General features: G+C 40.2%; 2 protein-coding genes across 4 annotated transcripts in view; one reads left to right on the plus strand and one right to left on the minus strand.

Annotated features, from left to right (window-relative positions):
* HDAC8 (histone deacetylase 8) overlaps positions 1–26,900 on the plus strand; it is a 223,321-nt gene that overhangs the window by 30,038 nt on the left and 166,383 nt on the right. The gene's annotated exons all lie outside the window — the stretch shown is intronic.
* Positions 17,813–18,190, minus strand: LOC138378595 (putative heat shock protein HSP 90-alpha A4). The gene has a single exon (XM_069463934.1). The coding sequence runs from the start codon at positions 18,179–18,181 to the stop codon at positions 17,813–17,815; it is 369 nt and encodes a 122-aa protein (XP_069320035.1). The 5' UTR covers positions 18,182–18,190.

Raw genomic sequence — 26,900 nt, forward strand, 5'->3', positions numbered from 1 at the left:
CGAGTATTTTTATACTTCTATATGCACTGAATGCACCAAGCCTGACCTGTGGTAAAATACAATTAAAGTCCGATTGATTCATTGATAGGTAGATACATAGATGAATAAAGTGAGCTAGCTGGTTGTGGTCCAGGAAAGGAAGCACAAGGTAACACTCTCCTGCTCCCCCTACTCAAGGCTTGATTATCAGCAATAAGTATTTCCTGAGCCCCTCTGGGAATGTATAGTATCATGGAAGATCCCAATATATACATAATGGTCCCTGCCCTTAAGGATCTGATGAGATAAAAGGGATAAGACTCAGATGTATGCTGTAACTAAAAACCAACATAAAATAGCATATAATATTCAACAATTTAAAGTAGATTATAATTGCCATCAGAATCCACTGAAAAGGAAGCTATATCTTATTCCTACATCTCAGGAGTTGGGGCTGCATGGCACAACATTTCAGGCAACCAAGAGCCCTAGAAGTGTCCCCTGAGTAGATTTCCAAAGTGGCACTAAGAGGCTAACAACTCTCAGCACTATGGTGGGCAAGTGGTAAACTTCACTACCAATCTCAAGGCAGCCTAGTTAAGGGAAAAGTGAGCCATGACTCTCTGGAACATTTTCAAGGCTTTTATGCTTTCTTCCATTTGGTAGGGAATCCCTGTATCTTTACCTCTTTCATGGAACTTTAAAAAAAATCCACTTATTCACAAATATTTATTGAATGTTGTATTAGTTTCCCTTTGCTGCTGTAACAAATTACTATAAATTTAGTAGCTTAAAACAAAAGGAATTTATTCTGTTACAGTTCTGGAGGCCAATAGTCTGAAATGAGTCTTACAGGGCCAAAATCAAAGTTTGGGTAGGGCTACATCTCTTCTGGAGGCTCTAGGGAAAATGTGTTTCCTTGCCTTTTCTAGTGTCTGCAGCTATATTCCTTGCTCATGGTCTCTTCATCTTCAAAGCTAACAGTGTAGCTTCTTTCTCCCTCACTCTGCTTCTATCACATGGCCTCCTTCTCTTCCATGTCAAATATCCCTCTGCCTCCTTCACAAGGACACTTGTGATTACATTTTGGGCCCACACAGGATAATCCCCCATCTCAAGATCCTCAGTATAATCATATCTGCAAAGTCCCTTTTGTCATATAATGTAACATTCATAGGTTCTAGGTTTTAAGACATTAACATCTTTGGGGGCCACTATTCAGCTTTCTACAAGTACTTACTACATAGCAGGCACTATGCTAGGTAGGCACTTTATACCTGTGATACATTTATTGTGTTCATAGCTTTTCTCTTCTGCTACATTGTAAACTCCTGGAAGACAGGGTCCATGTTGCTTTCTCCCTCACAATGCCTAGTATGTGGCCTTGCTTGTGGTATATAATAGATACCAGGTAAATAATGAATGCTGTGAGCCACACCTTGTCACATAATAGAATTTAGATTAACTTCATTCAACAAATATATATTGAGGCAGAGAAGGCATATCTAGATAGTCAGATACAATTCAGCAAATAGTTGTTGAGCTCCTACCATGTGCCAGATATCTCATTAGTTATTAAAGATAAGGACATAAGTAAGGTATTTCTGCCCCCTGAGGAGAAATAGTGCGTAGCTAAGTGTGCCCGGGCTGGCTAAGAATGGTCTGGTTGGTAGAGAAGCAGTGTCCTGGTCCACAGGTACCTCTGAGGGGAGCAGGTTAATGGATACCCCCTCCGGAAGGAACCACAGGGGTCATCTGACATCACCACCACCATCACCCCCAACCATGACCCCACCTTCACCACCCTATCTGCTTCTGAAATTCCCTCTCCTGCATTACTGCCAAGCACTCTCCAGCTTCTGATTGCTTGCCTCTTCTCCCCAGAAGCTCACTTCCCCCTGGGGCAGCCCATGTGATGCTCAAGCCATTTTAAAAGTTAATTAAATTATTTCTTCCATTGAGCTAAAATAATGCCACTGTGCTTCCTAGCTCTTCTGCCTGCTGCAACCACATAGAATAGTCTACTTTCTCAGTCCCATGCCAGCCAGCCATGTATTCCTAGAGATTCCCCTAAATCTTAAATTCTCATCCATTTATTCATTCAACAAATACTTTCTGAGCATCTCTTGGAGGGCTGGTGCTGTGCTACGGACTTGAGATAAAGATGAGGAGACAAAATTCCGTCCTCAAGGAGCTCCCAATATAGCAAAGAGATAGCCATGTGAATAGTGCAATGTAGCAAGTGTTCTAAGAGAAAGAGAAAGAGATATAAAGTGCTGTGGGGAGATGGGGGTAGGGACCAACCAGCTAACCCTAGGGCTAAGAGGTCAAGAAGTTGGCACTTCAGCCTGGTCTCATTCATTCATTCAATATTTATGTCAAGCACTCTGCTAGATGCTAAAGATACAATAATGACCTAGGATTCTTCCAGGCAGAGTGTGCCAGGCAGAGAGATCAGCATCTGCAAAGTTAAGAAGACATTCACATATTTAAACATTTGTTTCAGTTGTTGAATTTTTACTATGTTCCAAGCAGTGAAGCTAGGCACTGGAGATAGAGATAGAGCACACTGACACTATCCCTGACTTCAAGAAGCTCATGGTCAATGGGAGACTGACAAGTAAACTAGAGTTCTAGCATAATGTGATTCATAGTAGTAATCGGCACAGGGTATTAGGGAAGAACGTAAATAAACTTGACTGGGCTGTGGGGAGGTGTTGTGTTCAGAGCAGACTTTTTTGAAATATTGAGGCTTTTGTGGTTCTTGAGCTGAGTCTTAAGTGGCAAGGAAGTGTTAGCCTGAGACGCAGAGGAAAAGGGTAAGGCAAAGGGAACTGAACATGCAAAGGTGGGAAGGCGAGAGAAAATAAGACTTACGTTGAAAACTGTTGAGAGTTCAGTATGGCTGAGGCAGAAAGTTTATATGGGTCAGTGGCAGGAGATGAGGCTGGAAACTTAAACAAGGATCCTTAAGGACCTTGTGTACTGTACTAAAGTGTTTGGACTTTATCCTGAAGGCAGTGGGAAGCCAGAAAAGATCATTAAGCAGGGAAGTGACACAATCAGATTTTTCTTTGACAAAAATAACTCTGGCAGCAGTGTGGAGGATGAAACCCAGGGGGTGAGACTAGAGGCAGGAAGACTGGTACAGTCAGCCAGGGGGGCGATAATGAGGGCAGTGGCAGAGGAAATAGGAAGGAGGGGCCGGAGGATTTATGAAGTAAAATAATCAGGGAGAGGAAGACAGAATAATCAAAATTGATTCTAAGGTTGCCGGTTTGAGAAATGATGATAGGAATACAGGAGGAAGAGAGGGTTTCAGGGAGCAACAATGAGGTCATTGCTGGTCATGGTATCTTTGAGGTACCTGAGACGTAGAAAGATGCCTGGTAAGCAAGTGGTCATAAAAGTGGAATGCAGGCCAGGCATGATGGTTCACGCCTGTAATCCTAGCACTCTGGGAGGCCGAGGCAGGCAGATCGTTTGAGCTCAGGAGTTCAAGACCAGCCTGAGCAAGAGCGAGACCCCATCTCTACTTAAAAAAAAAAATAGAAAGAAATTAGCTGGACAACTAAAAATATATTAGCCGGGCATGGGGGCGCATGCCTGTAGTCCCAGCTACTCAGGAGGCTGAGGCAGTAGGATTCCTTCAGCCCAGGAGTTTGAGATTGCTGTGAGCTAGGCTGACATGTAGAACTCTAGCCCGGGTAACAGAGTGAGACTCTGTCTCAAAAAAAAAAAGAGTGGAATGCGGCAGTGGTCTGGGCATGAATGAGAATGACATGTGGAAGTAACAGTTCTTAATTCAACAAATATTTATTGAGTGCCTAGCATGTGCTATACACTGGAGGAACTTCCTGAGGTTCCTTGAGTTACCAAGATGAATAAGACAGTTTCTGCTCTCCAAGAGCACAGCTTAGAAGGAAAAACAGATACAGAAACAAACCATGAAACAGCGGTGCAGAAGTGCAGCAAGAGAGGTGTGCACAGTATGTTCTTACAGGAGCATTGACAAGGCCCACTTAACCTGGGGGAAAAGAGGGAAGGCTTTCCAGGCTAAGTGCCGTCTCAGCAAAATCTTGAGGAAGAAATAGGAGTTAACTATGTAAAAAGAAAAAAGAGAGAGAGAGAGAGAGAGAGAGAGGCATTCCAGACAAAGGGGGGGCAGCAAAAGCAAAGTGAGGGAGGCAAGAAAAAATGGTGTAGGCATTTCAGTATTGCTAGAGCACAAAATACAAGAGATGAAACTAGAATACCTAAAGGGAAGAGTGATGGAAGGCCTTATACTCCATGTGCAGGTAGTTTGGACTGTAAACAATGGGGAGCTAAGAAAGGTTTTAAACAGAGTGACATGGTCAAAGCTGCATGCAAATGGGTCACTCTGGTTGTATTTTCCCCTCCTAGAACATAAGCTCCATGATGACAGTGATTTTGTCTCAGTGCCCAATACAGAGAGCATTTAGTAGACACTCAGTAGATATTTGTTGAAGGAAGGAATTAGTGTGGGAGATCAATGTTAGGGGCCAATACTAGAAGCAAGAAAGTTGTGACACTAATCCAAGATGCAAATGATGAAGGCCTGACCTATGTATTGGCAGTGGGAGGTACAGAGAAGGCACTGAAATCAAAACTATGTACCAAGTTTTTATCTGAGTAGTGATATCTGCAATGATTTTATCCTCCTTTCTGCCTAGCATACTGATAATCTGTTGTGTCCTGGATACTGTTATACACCAGGCTTGCAAAGAGAATTAAGATATATGAACTGCTCTTAAAAAGCTCTCAGTCTCGTGGGATAGACAAACCTATGAAAATATAGAGATGGTATAATGTATTATATATTAGCGCTATGAGAGAGTTCAGAACTAGTAAGGGTACTATGTAGGAACTAGCTAATCCACATGAAGTAGTGGGGAAAGGCTTCATGGTAGTAACATTTGAACTGGTTATCAGACATGGAAAAGGGGGTTACCAGGCAGAACAGGGAGAGTGTAGCATTCTGAGGTAAAGAATCATGTACACAGGGATGCGGAATTGTGAAGGGGCTTGATCTGGTTCCAGAGAGAAGCTAAGCTACAGGGACAAATAGGTTTCATCTCATGTGCTAACTCCATTTGATTGGTAGTAGCTACCAATCGCAGGTATCATCATCTACCCAGACAAAAGCTAGATATACAGGCCTCCATTATCACCATATCCTGCTAATTCTACCACCTAAATAGTTCTTGACTACAACCCCTTCTGTGACCCTCCCACTCCCAATCTCAGGTCAGGCCTTCAGAAGGGCTGTATTAAGAAATATTCTGAGGCCTTGTCTGGGTTTAGTAGGAAAGAGTACTGTGATCAATTGGCAACGTCTCCCATGGGTATAAGAATGAGGAATGGCAGCATGCATGCCACATCCCCGGACTAGAGCATGGGCTGTCAAGTGGAGAATGGCAGGAGCTGGTGCCTTAGAGTTCAGTTTTGAGCATATTAGGATTGAAGTACTTATGGGCTGGGGATGTACAGTCAATAAGTAAATAGAGAGCTTAGAAGATAGGTCAGTGATGAAGATATAGATTTTTGGAGTTATCTGTGTTCAGATTATAGGTGGACAAACTTTTTCTGTAATGGTTCAGATAGTATTTTAGACTTTGCAAGCCATAAGGCCTCTGTCATAGCTATTCAACTCTGCCATGGTAGCCTCAAAGCAGCCATAGACAATATTTAAATGAATGAGTATAGCTGTGTTCCAATAAAACTTTATTTGCAGAAATACATGACCAGCTGGATTTGGCCTGCAAGCTGTAGTTTGCTGACCCCTGATGTGAATGGTACAGTCACTTGACATCGGACAAAAGTTGAGTTTGAGTCCAAACTCTTACATACTAATTTTAGACAAATCAGTTCAACTTTCCTGACTCCATTTCCCTATCGGTAAAATGAAGATTCATTATATTACCTACCTTACAGGATTACTGTGTGGAATAACTGAGATTTTCCATATAAGCATTAATTACAGTACCTGGCACATAAAAAGTGCTCAATAAATGTTTGCTAATTATTGATGTCACTGTCACTATGGGGATTGTTCATGTTATAGATTTTAATTCAGATCAGAAGAGTGGATGGGTTTACTGAGGAAAAATGGGTATAGCAGAAGAGAAGAGAGCGTCAATATCTAAGGGGCAAACCAAAGAGAAGAAACTAGAGAAGGAAACATAGGGAACTGGCAACATTGTAGGAGGAGAACCAGAAAGGAAAGGAATGGAAGGAAAGAAACTTTTTCAAGTGAAGAGTGAGAAGCAAAGGTCTTCCACATTAGAAAAATGGTCAAAGGACATGAAAAGGCAGTTATCAAAAGATATACAAATGAACAATAAACCTATAAAAAGGTGTTCAGTTTCACTGACAATCAAAGACATGAAAATAAAATCATGTGTTTTTGGTGTTTGTCTATGAGGTTGCCAAAGATTTAAAAGATTGACACAATGTTACCAAGGCTGTGGGGAAACAGACACTCTTGTGTACTTATTGGTGGGAATGCAAGTTTTTTTGGACTTTCCAGAGGACAGTCTAGTAATATGTATCAAAATGAAAACTAAGCATATTCTATGAGACAGCAATCTTACTTCTGGGAATTTACCCCAAAGGAGATAGAAAATGATACAAATGTATTTTTAAAATACACAGTAATGACGTTGGTCCCAGCATCATGATAGCAAAAACAACCTAAAATATTGAACAATAGGAAAATTATTAAGGCACATAGACACGATGCAATACTACATGGCCATTGAAAATAATGACACAGCTCTACACTTATTGACATGGAAAGATGTCCATAACATATTATATAAAGGTTATAAAGCAGTAGGGTAACAACATCCGAATTAAATAAAACATTGTTTCCTAGCAAAGAGTGGGGGTTTTTGTTTGTTTGTTTTTGGGTAGTGAGATTCCAGGTCATTGCATTTTTTTGTTAAAGTTTGAATAGTTGGATATTTTTTACTGAGTATTATTGCTTTATAGAAACAATAACAAGTACTGTGCTGGAAAACCAGCTCTCTGAAAAAATAAAGCCCCAATTTGTAGTACTTGCCAATTTTGATGATATAAATACTCCCCAGGGCTCACAAAATTCTTACATATTTAGTGATCAGCTCTCACCAGCTGGTTCTGGCACACCACTGACAATAACTCTGTTTAAAACAATAGAAAGGCCCAGTGTAGGCCAGGAGCAGTGGCTCATGCCTGTAATCCCAGCACTCTGGGAAGCCAAGATGGGAGGATCCCCTGAGGCCAGGAGTTCGAGACCAGCCTGGGCAACATTGGGAGACCTTGTCTCTACCCAAAAAAAAAAAGTTAAATTAGCTGGGCATGATGGCATGCACCTTGTAGTCTCTGCTAGTGGGGAGGCTGAGGCAGGAGGATCACTTGAGCCCAGGAGCTGGGAGGCTACAGTGAGCTATAATCGCACCACTGCACTCCAGCCTGAGCAACAGAGCGAGACCCCATCTCAAAAAAGAAAAGAAAAGAAAGAACAGGTGTATATTTATCAGTGTCAAATGCTTATCAAGTAAAATGAAGATTAAAAATTGCCTGTCATTGGTGAGCCTGGTGAAAGGAGTTTCAGTGGAACAGATAGTTGCAGAGTAAATAAGAAATAAGGAAGTAGAGAAAGCAAAACATTTTGTAGTAAACAGAAGGAAAGAAATGGGCAATTCCTTGAGGGGGATACAGAGTCAGGGGAAGTTTAACTTTAGGGGAGGGGGAAATAAATACCAAACAGATGATGTTATAGACTTTTTCATTTCTTGCTTTTGAATGGTCTTTAGAGTTCACAGTATATATGTACATAAATGTTCTTGAAACAATCTTTAATACTGGTATTATCATTCCCACTGTATATATGGGGAACCTGAGGCTCAGAGAGGTGAAGTGGCTTGCTTCTGTCCCAGAGAGTGAACTACATTTGTGTTTGCCTGTTGGGCTCCACCTACTGGTTAAGCCCTGACAATACCAAGATGGATAAAATGTGGATATGGACTGTTTGTCCTTGATTGGATGAGAAGAGAAAAAAGCCTAGTATGGGAGGGCAAGGGGTTATTGATGACAACGAAGTTGAGTATGTTGAGGACCAAGAAGGGGTCTGTTGGATTTGGCAATCAAAATATCACTGGTATATTTTCAGTGGTGTAAAAAGAGCTGACTGAGGAGCAAATGAACAATGAGGAAACAAAGGTGGGGAGAGAAAGACAAAGGAGAGATAGAGACAGATTGAGAGCGAGAGAGGAAGAATGATAGTAAACATGGGTAATTTTAAAAGCACTTCTTTTTAGTGCTCAAATTGTCCCAAGTTTGGCCTTCAAGCCAGCTCCTATGTGTTTTTGATATGACCCCACTGGGTTTTTTGTTTGTTTGTTTGTTTTTTAGCATCTTTGTTTTCTGGTGAACAAGGTTTCCCCTGTTCTCTGAACTTCCCTCTTCCAGCCCTGGAATCAGCTGTTTCTCTTAGGAGCCCTGGTTACTTTTAGTAGGGAATGGTATTTCAATACCATAGTCTAAGTATTAGATATATTCACTGATAATGGCATGCATTGATTTTAGGCCTTTTCTGTAGACCAAGCTAGGAAATATATGTATGTATGTACGTATGTATGTGTGTGTGTGTGTATACATATATAGAAAGAGAGACAGAGAGAAATTATCAAATACTGATGGAAACGGTTACGGCAGTTTTTTTAAAAAAGAAAACTATGAGTCCATAATGATATTCTGAAGAGAGAGAAGAGAGGGGGAAAAAGGGAGAAAGAACTTTAGAGCAGAATACTAGCTAATAAATGTAGAAGGAAGATAAAATAGAAAATCACTATTTTGCAGCCCCCCAGTATAATAATTAATTCTGGCAAAGATGATCAAATGGATGCTAAAACTATTAAGCAAAAAGTTCTTGGGGAACAGGATATTCACACGGTCTCAAATTATCACCCCACAGATTCCTTACTAATTACAAAGGGGAAATGCACATTTACAATGGGAAAATTTAGCAGTCACCAGGCTAAATAAGTGATTAAACTTGGCATTGTCAATAGCAGGACAACCTGACATCGTGCCTCCTGATGTGATGTAATAAGAAGTGCAGAGCAGCATTTATGAAATATTCTTGCCAAAAATGTTTACCCTCAGTCTAAATATGAAGAAACAATTAGGCAAACGTAGAGTGCGGGACAACTAACAAGTCAACTGACCTGGATTCTTCAGAAAGCCATTATGATAAACAAAAGAAGGTAGAGGAATTATTCTAGATTTTAGAAAGCAATCAACTCTAACAATCAAATGCAATGTATCAACAATATGGATTCTGAAATGGGGGGAAATCATAAACAATTATTAAAGATATTTTTAGAATAATTTGGGAAATTTGACTATGGACTATATATTAGATGATATTATTGAATTAATGTGGATTTTCTTAGGCATGGTACTGTAGAAGTCTTCTTTTTCTTAGGAGATGCATGATGAAGTATTTAGGAGTAAAGTGTCCTCATATTTGTCACCATATTTGTAGCTTATTTTCAAATGGCTCAGTGAAAAGTATGGAAGAGAAGAGAGAGAAACAAACACGGTAAATTAGTAGCAATTGGTGGATCTAGGCAAAAGATTATGACTGCTTGTTGTACTATTCTTTCAACTCTTCTATAGGTTTGAAAATTTTCAAAATAAAAAGTTGGAAAAAAATGGTTTTTTTTAAAGCCTATGAAAATATAAGATGAGTTACAACAAATGGTGGTGGGAAAATTGGATATGCACATGCAAAAAGATGAAATAAGGGCCGGGCATGGTGGCTCACACCTGTAATCCTAGCACTCTGGGAGGTGGGAGGATCACTTGAGCTCAGGGGTTTAAGACCAGCCTGAGCAAGAGCGAGACCCCATCTCTACTAAAAATAGAAAAATTAGCTGGGCATCATGGCTCACACCTGTAGTCCCAGCTACTAGGGAGGCTGAGGCAAGAGGATCACTTGAGCCCAGGAGTTTGAGTTTGTAGTGAGCTACAATCATGTCACTGCACTCTACCCAGGGCGACAGAGTGAGACTCTGTCTCAAAAAAGAAAGGAAAAGAAAAAAGATGAAATAAGACCTTACCTCATACCATACACAAAAATGAACTCAAAATAGATAAGAGACCTAAGTATAAGAGCTACACCTATAAAACTTTTAGGAAAAAAACAGGAGAAAACCTTTGAGACTTTGGTGAGGCAAAGGTTTCTTAGATGTAACAACAAAAGCATGATCCATAAAACAAAAATTTGATAAATTGGACTTCATCAAAATTAAAAACTTATGCTTCAACAGACACCATTATGAAAATGAAAGGACAAACCACAGACTAGGAGAAAATATTTGTAAATTGCATATCTGATAAAAATCTTGTATACAGAATGTACAAAAAACTCTTTCAACTCAATAATATTAATAAGACAGGCAACCCAATTTAAAAATGGTCAAAAGATCTGAATAGACATTTCTTCTAAGAAAATATACAAATGGTTAATAAGCACATGAGAAGATGCACAGTGTCATTAATCATTAGGGAAATGTAAATTAAAACCACCATGAGATGCACATCCACTAGAATTGCTATAATCAAAAAGTCAATAAATGTTGTCAAGGATGTTGAGAAATAAGAACCCTCAATATATTGCTAGTGCAAATGTAGAATGGTACAACTACTTTGGAAAACAGTTTGACAGTTTTTTAAGAAGTTAAACATAAATTTATCATATATCCCAGCAATCCACTCCTAGGTATCTATCCAATAGAAATGAAAACATACCTCTGAAAAAAGACTTGCACATAAATGTTCATAGCAGCTCTATTCATTATAGCCAAAAAGTGGAACAACATAAATGTCTATCATATGCGTGAATAAATAAAATGTGGTATAACCATATAATGGAATACTATTCAGGGATAAAAAAAGGAATGAAATACTGATCATGCTACAACATGAATGAACCTCAAAAACATGCTCAGCAATTGGGCTCCTAGGTTATTTACACAGTTGAGTTGAAAACATATGTCTATACAGAAACCTACACACAAATGTTTATAGAAGCTTTATTCATAATTGCCAAAATCTAGAAGCAACCAAGGTGTCCATCTTGGTGAAGGTGAATGGATAAACACTGTTTACACTCATACAATGGAATGTTATTCAGCAATTTTTAAAATGCACCATTAAGCCATGAAAAGACATGGAGGAAACTTAAATGCATATTGCTGAGTGAAAGAAGCCAATCTGAAAAGGCTATGTATTGTATGATTCCAACTATTTTTTACGTTCTGGAAAAGGCAAAACTATAGAGACAGTAAAAAAAATTAGGGGTTTCCAGGGGCTTGGAAGGAAGGGAAGGACAAGGGAGGAGGTTGGAATAGGTAAAGCACAGGGGATTTCTAGGGCAGTGAAACTCTTCTGTATGATTCTGTACTGGTATATGAATGACATCATACATTTGTCAAAAGTCATAGAACTATATAACACTGAGTGAACTCTAATGTAAACTATGGACTTTAGTTAATAGTAATGTATCAATATTGTAACAAATGTAGCACAATAATGCAAAACGTTAATAATAAGGAAAATTGGGGGGGGAGAAGATATACGGGGACTCTCTTATCTGCTCAATGTTTCTGTAAATCTAAAATGATTCCAAAAACTATTAATTTTTAAAAAACATTATGCTAAGTGAAAGAAGTCAGATAGAAAACACATATTATATAATTCAATTTATATGAAATGTCTAGAAGGATAAATCTGTAGAGGCAGAAAGTAGATTAGGAGTTGCCTGGGTCTGGGAATAGGAACAGGGATTAGCTGTAAATGGGCATGAGAGATCTTATTGGAGTGATGAAAATGTTCTAAAACTAGATTATCAAGAAAGTCAAAAGACAACCAGTAGAATGGTAAAACATTTGCAAATCATATATCTGATAAGAGACATGTGTCTAGAATATATAAAGAATTCTTACAACTCAATGATAAAAAGACAACCCAATTAAAATGTGGGCAAAGGAGTTGAATAGATGTTTATCCAAAATATATAAACAGCCAATAAGCACTTGAAAAGATGTTCAATGTCATTAGTCATCAGAGAAATGCAAATTAAAACTACAATGAGATCCTACTTCATACCCACTGGGATGGCTAAAATCACAAAGATAATAACGAATGTAGGTGAGGCCATGGAGAAATTAGAACCCACATGCATTGCTGGTGAGACTATAAAATGGTGCAGCCACTTTGCAAACAGTTTGGCAGTTCCTCAAAAGCAAACTGTATAACTGCAGATGGTTGGCATTATCCATTTGCTGTTTCTGAGGAACAGTAAGAGGACCAATGTGGCTGGAACAGAGTAATGGAGACAGTGACATAGGACAGAGAAGTTGACAAGGGGCCACATCATGCAAGGCCTTGTAGACTATGGTCAGACTTTGGATTTTATTGTAAACATGATGGAATTTTGAGCAGGGGTCTTGGTTCTTAGTAAGTTTGTAATATCCACTGTAAGGAATGAGAAAGAGACAATTAGAATTGCTGAGCATCTTTGAAGGCCCACCTGTGATGGGAACCATAAATGTTTAATAGTGTGTGTCTGCAGTTATACAGTTTTCTTTTTCCATCAGCACTTAGCCATCCTAGTTTGGAAAGCAGAGAAAATGGGGAGTCACATTTAAAGTTGGGATTTGAGGTGAGGATACTAAGAGAAAACCAACCATGTTAAACCTACTCATAAGTACTCAGGTAGGTTCTTACAGAGAAAAATGGAATTTTCAGGAGCCCTTAAGAAAGGAAATGCTGTATTTCTGCCTTTTGTCTTCTTTTACTGCTTTGTTGTAAGCGATTAGAAGCAATTAATTTAGTGAAAAGAGCATTGAGAGTCGGAAGACTTTAAATATGGGCCTCAGCTCTCCCAGTGACTGTGACACTAAGGGTAAATTGTCAAAGCTGACAGCTGTAAGTAAGCTAAAGAAATCCTGTTTATGGCTACTTGTTAAATCACACCAAGAAGTTAGCTTTATACCATTAAATAAAACTCTTTATCCTTTCTTGGCAATAATTCTTCTGTCTTCTGAATTTCCTTCTGTCTTACCAAATTTCTCCTGATGCATTTTAGCCCATTCTGCCTCATGCTAGTGATCGCTCATACAATATCCTTTGTAGAGTAAAAGGTAATGGACATCAGATCCTATCCTTTCCCTGCTCAGAACCCTCTAATGGCTTCCCATTTTACTGAGAATAAAACCCAAACTCTTTGCCATGGCCTACAAGCCCCTGTGGTCCCATCAGATTTCTTCTTGTACCACTCTCCTTCATTAACTGTGTTCCAACCACACTGGCCACATTTCAGTTTGTCAGACAGGCCAGGGACGTTCTTTCCTGCCTCAGAGCTTCTACAGTGCTAGTCCCTCTGACTGGAAGACTTCTCCATTTCAGTATGGGTGAGTTTCTTTTCACCTTTCAGGTCTCTGTTTAAACGCCACCTACTCAGAAAAGCTTGCCCTGACCGACCTATCTAAGCCCCACATTCCCCATTGCTCTCTATTACATTCCTGTGTGTTATTTTTGCAGTATTGCTTATCATAATGTGTTGTTTGTTCTCTTGTTTGTTTACCTATTTATCATCTGTTCCACATACCCCCCCTTACACTGAGAGATCCTTGAGAATAGAGTATTATCTATCCTTTCATCATTATTCCTAGAGTGTAGAGGACCCTTAAATCATACTGCTAAGTGAAAAAATCTGCCAATCTGAAAAGGCTAAAAACTCTATAATTCCAAATATATGACATTCTGGAAAAAACAAAACTATGGAGACAGTAAAAAAGTTCAGTGTTTGCAAGGAATTCTTAGGAGGGGAGGATAGACAAACAGATGAAGCACAGAGAATTTGTATTGCACTGAAGATATTCTGTATGATATTGCAATGGTAGATACATGTCATTATACATTTGTCAAAACCCACAGACTATACAATAGCAATAATGTAAACTATGTACTTTAAGTTAATAATAATGTATCGATATTGGCTTATCAGTTATAACAAATATATCCACTAAAGCAAGATGTTAATAACAGGGAAAACTGGGAGTAGGGGGAATTTATGGGAACTCTCTGTACTTTCCACTCAAGTTTTCTATAAATCTAAAACTCTTCAAAAAAAAGTCTATTAATTTAAAAATAAAAGAACATATCAAAGATAAAAAATTCATTAAAAAAAACATTGTGCTGCCTAAGAAATTTTGAAAACAGCTGATCCAACCTGTGCCTGAACATGCTCAGTGATCAAGAAGTCACTCTCTTGATATTCCTTCATGCTGTTTTTATCCCTGTCTTCAATATTTAAAGATGACCCTACTGACAGCAATCACCATCTTTTTTTAGAGTCAGAGTCTCACTCTGTCACCTAGGCATAGCTCACTGTAACCTAAATCTCCTGGGCTCAAGTGATCCTCCTACCTCAGCCTCCTGAGTAGTGGGGACTACAGGTGCACACTACCACGCCTGGCTTTTTTTATTTTTATTTTTTATAGAGATGGGATCTCACTATGTTGCCCAGGCTGAACAATCACCGTTTATGCATGTGCCTTATTACTACAAAGACAAATGTACCACCAAGTGGTTCTTTCTACATTTAATCCTTGTCTATTGGTTTCAGGCAGTATCTATAAGTTGAAGAAGCTATTTATTTCATAGATTCATCTTGATGTACCACATCAAGATAGTCTGTGTGGTCTCCAACCAGTCTATTGCTATACTGTAGTACTCAGGACCACTTCAGATATGACTTTTCATCATATCTTCCACCCTTCTGATTGGTTTCACATCAGTGGATTACCTTGTGAGTTTCAGTATTAAATTTCACCCTAGTGATATCCACCTACTTTGGCAATTGATTCAAGTCATTTTGATTTTAAGTGTGTCTACCAAACAACACTGTCACATCTAACTTTATTTTTGGACATATTTAATGAAAAGCTCCCTATTCTATCACGTTTTATTTAAAAAGGCTAATGGCAAGGTTCCAGACCCAGAACTAACCTCTACCTAAATCCATAATTTGTTTCTCTGTTTGTTTGGGGTGGGGGAGACAGCTGAGCAATGGGTCATGGACACTTAAATTTTCCTGATTTGGGTACTGACCAGTCTATTTTTAAAATGATCTGTTCCAATGGTTTTCTAGTTTATCACATTTGAATTTGTAAATGTATAATCTAAAGGTTATTTTTCTTTGATTCAAGGTAAATAATACAAATATTTTCCTCTAAAGTCTTTAAAATTGAAAACAAAGATTGAGAGCCTGCCATGTGTCAAGAACTGTGCTAGGGCCAGGCGCGGTGGCTCACGCCTGTAATCCTAGCACTCTGGGAGGCCGAGGTGGGCGGATAGTTTGAGCTCAGGAGTTCGAGACCAGCCTAAGCAAGAGCGAGACCCCGTCTCTACTACAAAATAGAAAGAAATGATCTGAACAGCTAAAAATATATAGAAAAAATTAGCCGGGCATGGTGGCGCATGCCTGTAGTCCTAGCTACTTGGGAGGCTGAGGCAGAAGGATTGCTTGAGCCCAGGAGATTGAGGTTGCTGTGAGCTAGGCTGACACCACAGCACTCTAGCCAGGGTGACAGAGCAGGACTTTGTCTCAAAAAAAAAAAAAAGAACTATGCTAGGTACTGAAAATATAAAGATGAATAAGATGCAGTCCTTCTCTCAAAGAATTTATAGTCTAGTGGAGGAGACAGGTATAGGAAGTAATCATCGCAAACCAGTTTGAGAACTACTATGGTAGAGATTTGAATAAACTGCTGGAGCACAAAAAAAGGGATCAGTTTTCTCTGCCTGGGAAAGGAAGTTAGAACTTCAGGGATGCCTTCACAGCTGGGTCTGAAAGGATGAGTAGGAGGTGATCAGAAGAGATGGAAGTCACTCTGAAGGTCCAAGGCTATGCATGTACAAAGGCCCAGTGGCTTGAAGAACATATTATATTTAGGACTGAGAGAAAAGTTTGGTGTGTTTAAGCTTTGGGTACTTGAAGGGAATGAAAAGAGGCCTGAGAAGTAGGCAGGGAAAAAATTATGAAGGGATTTGTATACTATACTAAAGGAAAGACCTTTCTTCCTATAGGCATAGGGACACACTGAGGGGCTTTTGAGCGGGGCAGTGATATTGTCAGAGTTGTGCTTTAGGAAGTTCTAATGAGCAGTGTAAAATGTGTGACCCAGGAGGGGACAGTGGGAGGAGTACAGGACTGCTAGAGGTTCTGCAGCATTTGGCCATTCCCTTAAGTAACCTGGGGTAGAAATCCTATTTGTTTCCCAGTTGTAAAAGAAGAATAGCCTTTTATTCCCCTACTTCACATGGAGCTAATGAGAATTCATGAAATCATAAGTCCTCTGAGCCTCTTAGAAGATAGCTTCCAGGTTAGGGCTTGGTGGTTGAAGGCATGGACAAGCATAGGCTATTCCATATAATTGAATACTTAATCATGTACATCTTATGGATTTTTAAAAATATGTATCTTGTCTTACAGCTTGGTTCAACTCAATTGTAAACTCCTCAAGGGCAGGATCCTAGGACATTTTGCATTGGCCACACCCCTAGCACAAAGGCAGAGCACTGAATGAGTCCTCAGCCCCAAATGCAGGTTGATTGCCTACAGTGTCCCCTCTTAGGCAGACTGCCTGAGACTGAGGCATCACGAGAAGGCCACAGTACTATTGAGGACTTGTGGGAATGTAGTATTTCAAGGTTTATACTTTACCAGTGGCCAAAATGATTCTAAGCTTTGTTCAACCAGGCCTAGGAGTGCCAAGAAAGGCCACTTTACTTCCTGACTTTGGCACAATACCTCCCTGTAAATATAAGAGGTACCTCATAAAATTTCCTTTTCTATAAGGTAGAAATCATTACCATTTTGCTAGAAAGTCACAGTCCACTGGTAGAATATAGATATATTCTTACTATGAATAATCGTTCAGAACTTATCTAGTTGTTTGTTTGCAGAAAAAGTCTAGAAAGAATGCCCATAATTTTATGTTGTCTACCTAGTGTTATAATTAATGTAGATATAACATGACAAGACCCTAGATGTTTGTTTTTGGTTGTTTTGTTTTGTTTTGTTTTTAACTTTTTAACTTATCTGTATTTGTGACTCAGGCACTACATTTCCATTCACAAGTCTCACTTTTCAAAACAGCTTTACAACACGTATGGGTAGGGCTTATAATTTTGCTCCTCTAAACAATACATTTTCTTTGGAAAACAAGCCTTGTGTAGAGTTTCATCAAGTTGCTTCACTTTAAACATACTTATTTCTAGAGGACTAGTAGTACATGCAGAAACTACAAGGGGATGAAAAGTTTAAAAAGTAGATTCTAGAAGATGAACTCAACTCATTTTAACAAATACTTTTCTTCTAAACATCAAGATATATCTTGGAATACTCAGTGACAGAAGATTTGGTCTACTGAGGAATCTGGCTTGATAGCTAAACACTCTAGGCCACAAAGTTAACAGAAGTTAGATACATCTTACAACACTTTTTACCTCAATCTGTTAAAATAAGCCAATGTGAAACCAGAAAAGCATTCCTAGTTCTGCTTTAGTGCCTAAAGTATCACAGTAGCACACTTAGAAGTAGAAAGAAATCTCATCTTCCCCTTAAAGTAGTTATTGTCATGCCATACAGATTTTTTTAAATGTTAAAAATAAAGAAAAAAAATCCTTGAAAATGTATTATCGGAGGGAATGAAGTATTCAACACATATACAAGTCATTCTTCAGGGAGAGCTTAGTCTACTTCCATGCGTGATGTGTCATAATCTCCTTCAAGAGGTGGCATCTCTTCAGTTACAGCAGCATTGGTGTCGTCAGCAGTAGGGTCATCTTCATCAATACCCAGACCAAGTTTGATCATCCTGTAGATCCTGTTAGCATGTTTCTGGGGATCTTCCATACTGAAGCCAGAACACAGGCATGCAGTTTCGTAAAGCAAGATGACCAGATCCTTCACAGACTTGTCATTCTTGTCAGCCTCTGCATTTTGCCTTAAGGTCTCGATAATGGAATGGTCAGGGTTTATCTCCAGGTGTTTCTTTGCTGCCATGTAACCCATCATCGAGTTGTCTCTTAGGGCTTGAGCTTTCATAATTCTTTCCATGTTTGCTGTCCAGCCTAGACGTTTTTAATCCAAGTTTTGAGCAATTTCAGTAATATGTGGTCAAACTTTGTAGAGAGGCTTAATCCTATGGCCAAAAGGATATTAGAGGAGCATCCATATGTTTTTCTTGTATGTCACAAATTACCTTGGATTTGCATCAACTGAAACAAGAAAGTCTGAAAGCATTCCCTACATTTTTAAAGCAAGCACTCTTCTCTCTCTCCTGACTTGGCAGAGGTTGTAATCAGTCCACTGAACACAATGGCATTTCCTCCTATCCACACCTAATATAAACTCCAGCCAATTTAATGGGATCTCTTACATAGTTTGGGGATGCAAGCACATAAAGTCTTTGGCTCTTGAGACATTCGTCTAGTGTGCCAGGACCAGGTGCAGAAATACAAATACATATGTATTAGGCCTGGGATATCTGCTTTTGCCAGTGCTTTTGTGTTTTCTCTATTTAACTGGAAAGGTTGAACAGGCACAATTTCTATCAATTATACATAAAATGTTATTTTTCTTGTGGAGAAAGACAGTACATTTAATTCCTCTACCTGGTATTGATGTCTGAACCATTGGGATTTTTTGTTTGTTTGTTTATTTGTTTATTTCAGCATATTACGGGGGTACAAATGTTTAGGTTACATATATTGCCCTTGCCCCACCCAAGTCAGAGCTTCAAGCATGTCTATCCCCCAGATGGTGCACACTGCACCCATTACGTGTTTATATACCCATCCCCTCCTCCCCCTCCCATCAGCCCAACACCCGATGAATGTTATTACTATGTATGCACTTAAGCGTTGATCAGTTAATACCAATTTGATGGTGAGTACATGTGGTGCTTGTTTTTCCATTCTTGTGATACTTCACTTAGTAGAATAGGTTCCAGCTCTATCCAGGATAATACAAGAGGCACTAGATCACCATTGTTTTTTGTGACTGAGTAGAACTCCATGGTATACATATACCACATTTTATTAATCCACTCATGTATTGATGGGCATTTGTGTTGTTTCCACATCTCTGTAATTGTGAATTGTGCTGCTATAAACACTCGAGTGCAGTTGTCTTTTTTATAGAATGTCTTTTGTTCTTTTGGGTAGATGCCCAGTAATGGGATTGCTGGATCAAATGGTAGTTCTACTTGTATCTCTTTGAGATATCTCCATATTGCCTTCCACAGAGGTCGTAGTAGTTTGCAGTCCCACCAGCAGTGTATGAGTGTTCCTATCTCTCCACATCCCTGCCAACATTTATTATTTTGGGACTTTTTGATAAAGCCATTCTCACTGGGGATAAGTGATATCTCATTATGGCTTTGATTTGCATTTCCCTGATGATTAGAGATGTTGATAGAGGGGAACATTGAGGTTTTTAAGTTCATCAAATGAGAGTTTAAAATAAAAAGTGATATTTTTCAATTAACCAGAGTGCTTGGAGAAATGAAGTATTCTGGTTAATTGAATTTTCTGGTTTAGTGGACAGTTACACCAGACAGACTTTTTTGTTTCTTTGTTTTATCCATGTTCTTTAACCTCTTTTAAAAATGTACCTATACATTTCTGCCTAAGTAAGCACAGTATAGACTGGACCTGATTGAATCTTGCTGCTATCACTAAGAGTTATCCTGTGTTTCTGTATCCTAGTTTCTATTGGATAAGATCATTAGGGATGGAGGATATTGACTAAATCTGTGCTGAACCCAGGTGTACTGTGGGAAATTGCTTTTAGAAACCTGTTTGGTTTCTTATTATTTGCTTATTTCCCTAAAAGCAGAGTACATAAAAGAAAAATTCACTAGCCAAGTGAAGACTTTGATTTGCTAACCTACATTCTACTGAATGAAAACATATTTTAGAGCAGGAAAATTCTACCTATGTCATCTGAGAAAAATGTGCTAAAGAAGCGTAGAGCCAGAAAAAATGAGACCTTGCACATCCAAAGGAAACAACCAGTGAATTTAGTTCATCATGACCTGTCTATTCAATTTATTCCCTAGCTGAATTAATCTTACAGCAATTTTCAGGGACCCACTCACCATTTGGACTCTTCTGTAGTGCAAATGTTAGGTTCTGCTGATGAACTATTTAAGATTCTTGGTGGTAAATAGAACTACTTTATACATTTTCCATTTATGTGCCTTGGATGATATAATTATCCAAAGGAAAACATGGCCTGTGGATCCTAAAAGTGGCCTTCTGGCACTTTTCACCATAATTGACCCATAGTTTTCTTGATTCATTTTCAGGCAAATATTACCTTGTTCCTTAATTTTCCAAGCCTTCATTTGTCATCAGTAGTGACTGCTTATCATGCCAGATGATGTTGAGAGAGTGAGAACTGTGTAGAGTTATGCTGCTGTCGCATTTATTTTATTTCCTGGGTAGCATTTTTGGTAGTTTTGATACATAGTTAATGAAATTGTTTCTGTTAACAAGTAGGGCCTTATTGACCTAATCATTTTTCACACATGTTCCTGTATAAATTCTCAGTCCAAAGATGCTAGGTCAGTAACTAAATTGAGTTTATGGCAGAAAGGACCACTGGAAAGTCAATTTGTGTGAATTTGGCCCTGGGTCATTTACTTGCCTTTTGGGGGAATTTAAAAAACCCATTTATCCCAAATCCAAATAACCTGAAAGCTGAATTGATTAAAGTTTAGCAGGTTATTATAGGAGAAATCTGGAGATAAAAGTTATTACAAAAAGGACCTGTGGTTGGTCATTTTAGTAACCAAAAAACTCTTATATCCAAACATTCAGGAAATGGCAAAGGGGATATAGGCAAACACAAAAAAAGTGGTAAAGTGGTAAATGGGAAAAGACAAGTAAAGAGGTGAAAAAAATCAACAAAATAGACTGATTTCAACAATTATTACAATATTGAAATGGTAAAAGGGGAGTAGACATGAAGGAGAAGGTGAAGAAATAATGTTACCAAAAGTTTGGTACTTCTCCCTGAGGCCGAATGAAGAATGAGGACAAGTGGTTTGAGGAGAAGGAAAGAGAAGTTTATTAATTTGCCAGCAAATGAGGAGAATGGCAGACTCTTGTCTTGGAGTACCATTGTCCCATCTATAAGCAGAAATACAGAGCTTTTAAAGGGAATTTTCAGCTTTGGGCTATTGCTGTTTAACTATAGCATCTCCAGTGTAGATAATCTCATGACCTCTGCCCAGACAATTGTGTTGAGCCCTCTCCTATGATACAAAGAACATTCCCCTGCCCCTCTGTTTACTGGCGTGGGGCAGGGATGCAGGTTTTAATTCCCAGAAAGGTGGGGGTGGATTTAAAGAGACAACTTGTAATACATTTTACCTTCTTCAGGCCATTCCCTCTGTTACATATTTCCCACTGTCAATTTTACCCTTCCATATCTATGAGAGGAGGGGCAAAGTAGTCATCAAGCTATTTCCTGCTGAATTGGGGCAATGTTTTAGATGGAAGGTTTATACTTATATATGTCATTGTAATGCTTTGGCAGTAGATTTACAAAAATAAAGAATGTAGCAGATTACCAGGTGAAAAGGGGCCTAAGCAATAACTACAACTCTGAGGATTGACAAGGTAAAATGGAGGATACCTGATAAGACAGATTTCATCCCACTTGGTATCTAAGACACCAATAGGACTGTGGGTCCTTGCTGTCGCCTTGTATTAATTTATAATGGCTGATACAGGGCTCGGCAAGAAAGAAATATGGGAACTCTGAGTGCGGAGCTATTATTTGTACCCTATATATGATCTGAGAGATCTGCTTTTGCAAATTCAGAAATCACATACAGGAATACTTGTGCTGAACGAGGTTTAGGATGACAAACCCAATAGTGAGACAGATCAGCAGAAGAGTTGATAGCCCAGGGAAAGTCTCATTAAGGAGTTGTCTCTCTATCCTATAGACAGAACAAATAACCAAAGAAAGGTTAAAGAAAATATCAACATTTTTATTTTTTTCAAACAGATACTTTAGATTGCCTAAAGGCTGGCCGATCCACTGGGGTCTTGGGTCCTCTTTTTTCATGGAATATCTCTTTACTCTGGTATGATGGACCCAAGATTTTTACTTCCGACAATTTTAATTGTTAGAGGTATTTCATAGGGTCTCTTCCACTTCTCTGCTTCCAACTGGGGCAGGCACCTGAAAGAGGCAAACTCATGCATAGTGGTTAGTATCTGACCCACATGTTTGACATATTGTTTTATTGTTTTTTGTTTGTTTTTTTTTTTCAGTCATGGTTATAGTACCATACTTACCTCACAGGGCTAGGAAGGGTCTCTCATAAACTATTTTTTTAGGGGCTTAACTTAAGCCTGTTTCTAGGGGCTATCCTTATCCAGAGGATGGCAAGCAGCAACACCCTATCTCACTTTAGATGGGTTTCCTGTATCAATTTCAGGATGCATGTAATTTCTATTCTAGATGTAGAGTGTTGTTTAACTTGTTGGGTTACCTCCAATATAAAGGAGGGTTTATTATCACTCTGTATGGAGGAAGGGAACCTATGAGCATCTTGACGACCTGTGGGATTATTGAGTCCACAATGTCCAGTTTCTTGGAAAAGCAGTTCACCAGGTTCCCACGGGAGGTGGGGGTCCACTCAAAGAGGCTCATGGACAACCACAGGACATTTTGCAGCAGATTCAAGTATAGATGGCAAGAAGCAAAGACCCCCCACACACACACACCCCTGATGGATACTGCCATAGAGTGGCCAAACACGGTGATAACTTTGTGAAATACCCAGGGCTCTATAGATGCTCAGACAGACTTTAGTGTGCTCCTGGCTCCTGTTGACAATGGGGTCATTTGTCCAGAGACTGAGCCAATAGTTAGAGAAGCCAAGGTGGTAATGTAGTTGTGCAAGAAGAACAAGATGCTCAGGAAGGAGATGAACAGTCCAATGGCCTTATGTAGTCCCAGGACACAGACAGCTTGACCTTCCCTATCTGCTATCAGCTTCTATGTCTTTTCCTTTTTGGCCCTGGCTTTCTGTAGTTTGGCCATGTTGTGGTGTCTTCTGACATCTCTGCTGTAGAAGGAGGAGCTGCTGAGCTGTCTCTGCAGCTGCCTGCCTATGGCGTCCATCACCAGCATGCCATTCTCCATCTGCTTGGCCTCTTTCCCTGGATTGCAGTTGCCCATCATCCCACTATCCTCTGAGGCCTGTTCCTGCTCTGTGCTGGTGTACGCACACAGGAACTCAGCAAAGGCCCTGTCCCGGGCCAGCAGCTTCTGGTAGGAGGCCATCTCAGAGTGAGTTCCTTCAGAAGGATTCCAGTAACTTCAGATGCTCTCTCCAACCGGGTAGGATAAGTCTACCCAGCCTGAAAAGGTATGTGTTACTCCAAGGCTCATTCCTTGTTTTTCATGAGCATATAATTTAAATTCTTTTTGTGAGTCAGGCAACCCCAAAGTGGGGGTGGTCATAAGACTCTGTTTTAGTTTTTTAAAGGCAATTTGACAGTCTCTGATCCAGATCAGGGACTCCATATCTGTCCCTTTAAGGACCTCATATAAGGGCTTTGCTATTATTAGTCTGAAGTTTGGGATTCAGATGTGACAGAACCCTGTCATTCCTAGGAACCCGTGCAGTTGTCACGGGTTCCCTTGTTAATTTGGAATCCCAGATAAGTAACCTGCTGTTTGCAAATCTGTCCAATTGCAGGTTCTTCAAGTCCCCTGCTGAGCCCTCATTAAACAGGGCAGGAGAGCCTTTTTTAAACCCCTGAGGCAACATAGTCCCGCAGTGCTGCGAGGCCACTCTAGTCCCAGGATCTTGTCATTCAAATATGACTGAATACTATTCATACTCATTTGTACAATATCATTAATGGCATGTATATCTTTTATGAATCTATACTCACTGATATGGGGAATTTAAACTTTTTTGCATGTCCCGGGGTCCCATCAGCCTATATAGCCTTACTCACTTTTCGTAGCTTTTTTTTTTTTTTTGCAAATGCTGTAACGATGTGCCAGTCTGTTGAGGCTCAAACTTTAACGTGAACTGCTCCACAGTGGCAGTCTCCTACATGTTTCACCAGGCCTTGTTATTCATCCAGCAGGAGCTTGGTGGAGCCCTCAGAGGTGAGCATCTGCCACTTCTGGAATAGCTCCCATTGCTCCCGCTGCTCGCCCAGGTCCGCTGGATTTGTGGTGGAGGCAGTGGTGAGAGTGGCTCCAGCTCTGGCTGTGGCTTTCTAGGATCTACCTCCTGGGCCCACTGCAGCGTGTTCCTCAGCTGTCACTTGCTGACAGCTGCCTCACCGCTGCCCAGCCTGGACCACTTATGCCCATGTGGCTTGGCACCAATCTAGTCCCCACTGTCAGTTTCACCTGGGGCTCCTGTGGGAAACATTTGGATTGGAGCCACTAGTGAGGCAGGAGGCCCCAGGCCCCCTCCTTCGTCATCTGAATCTTGAAAAAAAAAATTTTTTGCTCTCCTAGGAGTTTCTTGTTATCTGGAACCCTTTGCAATTTTGGGCAATGTTCTTTCCAACGTCCTTTCTTTTTACAAAAAGCACACTGATTGTACATGAATCTGGGGCAACTTTTTCCACCCTTTCCTTTTGACTGTCTCAAAGGACCCTGCCAGCTGTCCTTGTACATTCAAGCCCCCTATCTGATATTGTCATAATGGAAATTTCCCTGCCCCAGCTGTGGGTGCCCTCTGGCCAAATTGAGTTCCCTGCAGGGTCTTAGAAGGAGAGACAATTCCCACCCCCAAGTCATAACCTAGTGGGCATGGGACTGAAGAACTAGTACTAGTTGCACTTTCCCCAGCCTCCTCATGGCATGGTGCCAAGATGGTGACTCTGAATGCAGTCTGGGCCCCTCCCATGGATCGCCCCAGCTGTGGCAGGTATTGTGGCCACCCCCAGGGAGCCCAGTAGGTTCCAGTGCCTCCCAGCCATCTCATGCACACGCCCATGGTGGCAGTTGGACATTGAGCCTTTCCCCACTCACCCTGTTTCCACTTTGCTACTCCACTTTGCTGGTGGGCTGCAGCTGCTGGGCCTCTCCTGCTGGGTCTGCCTCAGGAGCCATAGTTCCACGTGGCACCTCACTTTGGCAGGCTCCCAGCAGCCAACTTAGAACTGGTGTAGACCAGGTGAATCTGACTGTCCAGCTAAAACAAAGCATCACAAAGGCCTGCAGTGGTCAGAGCAGCAGATAAAAGGCTCATGGGATCCAACCTGGTTACATATGAGATCTTGTCCCATTTACCTGACCTTTGACAAAATAATTCCTCTTGTAAGATAGTATCATAATTTAAGGTTTCATTCAACAGCCACTTCTCCTCACACTCCAGCACATACATTGGGTTGCAGTAACATCATTCTCTTTTAGACATAGACTTATAGCTGTAAGTTGGCCATTCAGCCAAGATTCTCCCCCAAGGGGCTTTCAGATGGAATAAAAACAGAGCCTCCCATGTTGACAAACAACAATGATGAATACAACATGACAAGCAGACAATACAGGGAATTCCCAATATAAATCATCTTAATGCTAAGGCCTTACCAAATGAATGGGAACTGGATGAATGAGAACCAAATTCTCAAACAAGAACTAACATCTCCCAATCCAAAGGGGAATGAATTCCCAGTTTCCCTAGTTGAAACAAAACTCAGTAGCAACAAACACAGACAATGAAACAATAATGCCAAGGCCTTCCAACAAATGGGAACCATCCAAATGAAAACAAAATTCTCAAATGGGAACCAACATCTCCTAATCCAAAAGGGAATGAATTCCTCAGGTTCCCTAGGAACTGTACAAATGAGCTCCAAATCCAAAAAGGGATGAATCCCCCAGTTTCCCTAGTTTCACTCAACCGTGACTTCCACCCCCATACAATGCCTCCAAACAAATCTAAACTAAATGCCCTGCCACAGAGCAAGAAGGTCTGAAACCTTCCCAAAATGGGTGGAGTCAAGGGTCTCAGCATGCACACCAGGGAACTTACTCAAACAAATGACCAAGGCATTATGACATTTCCCAAATCCGTTTCCTTTTCCTCAACGAAGTTAAAGTTGGTCGGAGCTGCTTCTAATTCAGAGAAGGGAAATGGGAGTGCCCTAGAGCTAATCAAGTTCCAGCAACTGCTGGGGCGGTCCTTCACTGTCTTAACCAAAAAGGCGATCCTCCTACTCTCAGCTTGACCCGGGGCTGCTCCTTGACTCTCCTAGCAGTCACAGGGTGCCGTTCCACCGGGACACCAATGGGCCCACCCACAGACACCAAATTCTGTTACTGAAAGTTCAGTACTTGTCCCTGCAGCCAAATGAAGAATGAAGACAAGTGGTTTGAGGAGAAGGAAAGAGAAGTTTATTAATTTGCCAGCAAATGAGGAGAATGGCAGACTCTTGTCTTAAAGTACTATTGTCCTATCTATAAGCAGAAATACAGAGCTTTTAAAGGGAATTTTCAGCTTTGGGCTATTGATGTTTAACTATAGCATCTCCAGTGTAGACAATCTTGTGACCTCTGCCCAGACAATTCTGTTGAGCCATCTCCTGTGGTACAAAAAACACTCCCTTGCCCCTTTGATTACTGACGTGGGGCAGAGGGATGCAGGTTTTAATTCCCAGGAAGGTGGGGGTGGATTTAAAGAGATAACTTGTAAAACATTTTACCCTTTTTCAGGCTGTTCCCTCTGTTACAATAACAAGGGGGCTGGGGAAGCAACAGATATAGATAGAGTACTGAA

The sequence above is a fragment of the Eulemur rufifrons genome, chromosome 30 (assembly GCF_041146395.1).
Source record: "Eulemur rufifrons isolate Redbay chromosome 30, OSU_ERuf_1, whole genome shotgun sequence".
NCBI classification, from domain to species: Eukaryota; Metazoa; Chordata; class Mammalia; order Primates; family Lemuridae; genus Eulemur; species Eulemur rufifrons.